The 1,135-nt window shown below is 48.7% G+C and overlaps 1 protein-coding gene across 1 annotated transcript in view; it reads right to left on the bottom strand.

The window, feature by feature from the left end:
• Positions 1–905: 905 nt before the first annotated feature.
• Positions 906–1,135, bottom strand: part of LOC106819876 (espin-like) — a 6,358-nt gene continuing 6,128 nt past the window's right edge. The window contains exons 6-7 of the mRNA XM_014824449.1: positions 971–1,033; positions 906–935 (exon numbers count right to left, since the gene is read on the bottom strand). Of these exons, the coding sequence (XP_014679935.1) occupies positions 906–935; positions 971–1,033 (93 nt within the window). The remainder of the gene's footprint in view (positions 936–970; positions 1,034–1,135) is intronic.

Raw genomic sequence — 1,135 nt, 5'->3', positions numbered from 1 at the left:
TCTCCGTTCCCACAGTACAGGGAGAAATACACAGTAGAGAGAGGGAAGGAGAGAGAGAGGTAGGAAGAGAAAGAGAGGGAAGGAGAGAGAGAGAGAGGGAGGGAGGGAGGGAGAGAGGGAGAGAGAGGTAGGAAGGGAGTGCTCACCCTACGATGTCCCTGTAGCCGTTGCGTATAGCCACGTGTAACGCCGTCTCTCCGTTCCCACAGTACAGGGAGAAATACACAGTAGAGAGAGGGAAGGAGAGAGAGAGGTAGGAAGAGAAAGAGAGGGAAAGAGAGAGAGAGAGAGGGAGGGAGGGAGGGAGAGAGGGAGAGAGAGGTAGGAAGGGAGTGCTCACCCTACGATGTCTCTGTAGCCGTTGCGTATAGCCACGTGTAACGCCGTCTCTCCGTTCCCACAGTAAGCGTCGATGGATGTTGGACACAGCAACATTGCGTACTCATTTCCATCCGACGCCGCCTTCAGGTCCGCGATGCGCACCTAGGGACAGTGATTTTCCGTGATCGCGGCAAAACGGACGGAAAACACGGAAACGGCCATTGGAAACGGAAAAGATGTTTTCAAACGGAAAAAAAACTCGAAATTTGAACATATTACAACATGGAAATTTCAATAAAATCGCAAAAAAACGTCGACAATAGCATTGGTAATGATATGGTTTACATTCAGACAAGTTTCAAAGCGAAATGACTTATAATTACGACTTTTGGTAGCCCTGTGTTTCGGTTTCAAAGGTTGTACCAAATACCATTTATTTTTATGCAAATACATGTAAACGGAATTTCACATTTTGGTGTGTACAATCTCTATAGCAAAACGGAATTTCCATTTTTTCTCTTACTTTTGAAACGGAATTCACGATTTTCCGAAAAACGGAAACGGCAATTTTTTGAAACGGAAAATCACGACGCACCGATCGCTTTAGGTTCGGACTCTGGCCGGAATCCGGTTCGGATTCCGACGCGACCCCCGGAGCGGCCGAGGCGGAGGCTGGGTCGTCACGTTCTTCCGGGATCTTGGAAGCCTTGACCTGCGCGGGGTCGGGAAACGATGAGCGATGTGTGGGTTGGGGGTGACCTTTGACCCGCAGTTAGACGGTGCAGATATCACACCACAAACACGTATATATATA

This window comes from Priapulus caudatus, unplaced genomic scaffold (genome assembly GCF_000485595.1).
Source record: "Priapulus caudatus unplaced genomic scaffold, Priapulus_caudatus-5.0.1 Scaffold4889, whole genome shotgun sequence".
Taxonomy (NCBI): Eukaryota; Metazoa; Priapulida; class Priapulimorpha; order Priapulimorphida; family Priapulidae; genus Priapulus; species Priapulus caudatus.
Note: the sequence above shows the minus strand (reverse complement) of the source record. Positions and strands in the feature narration are given on the sequence as shown.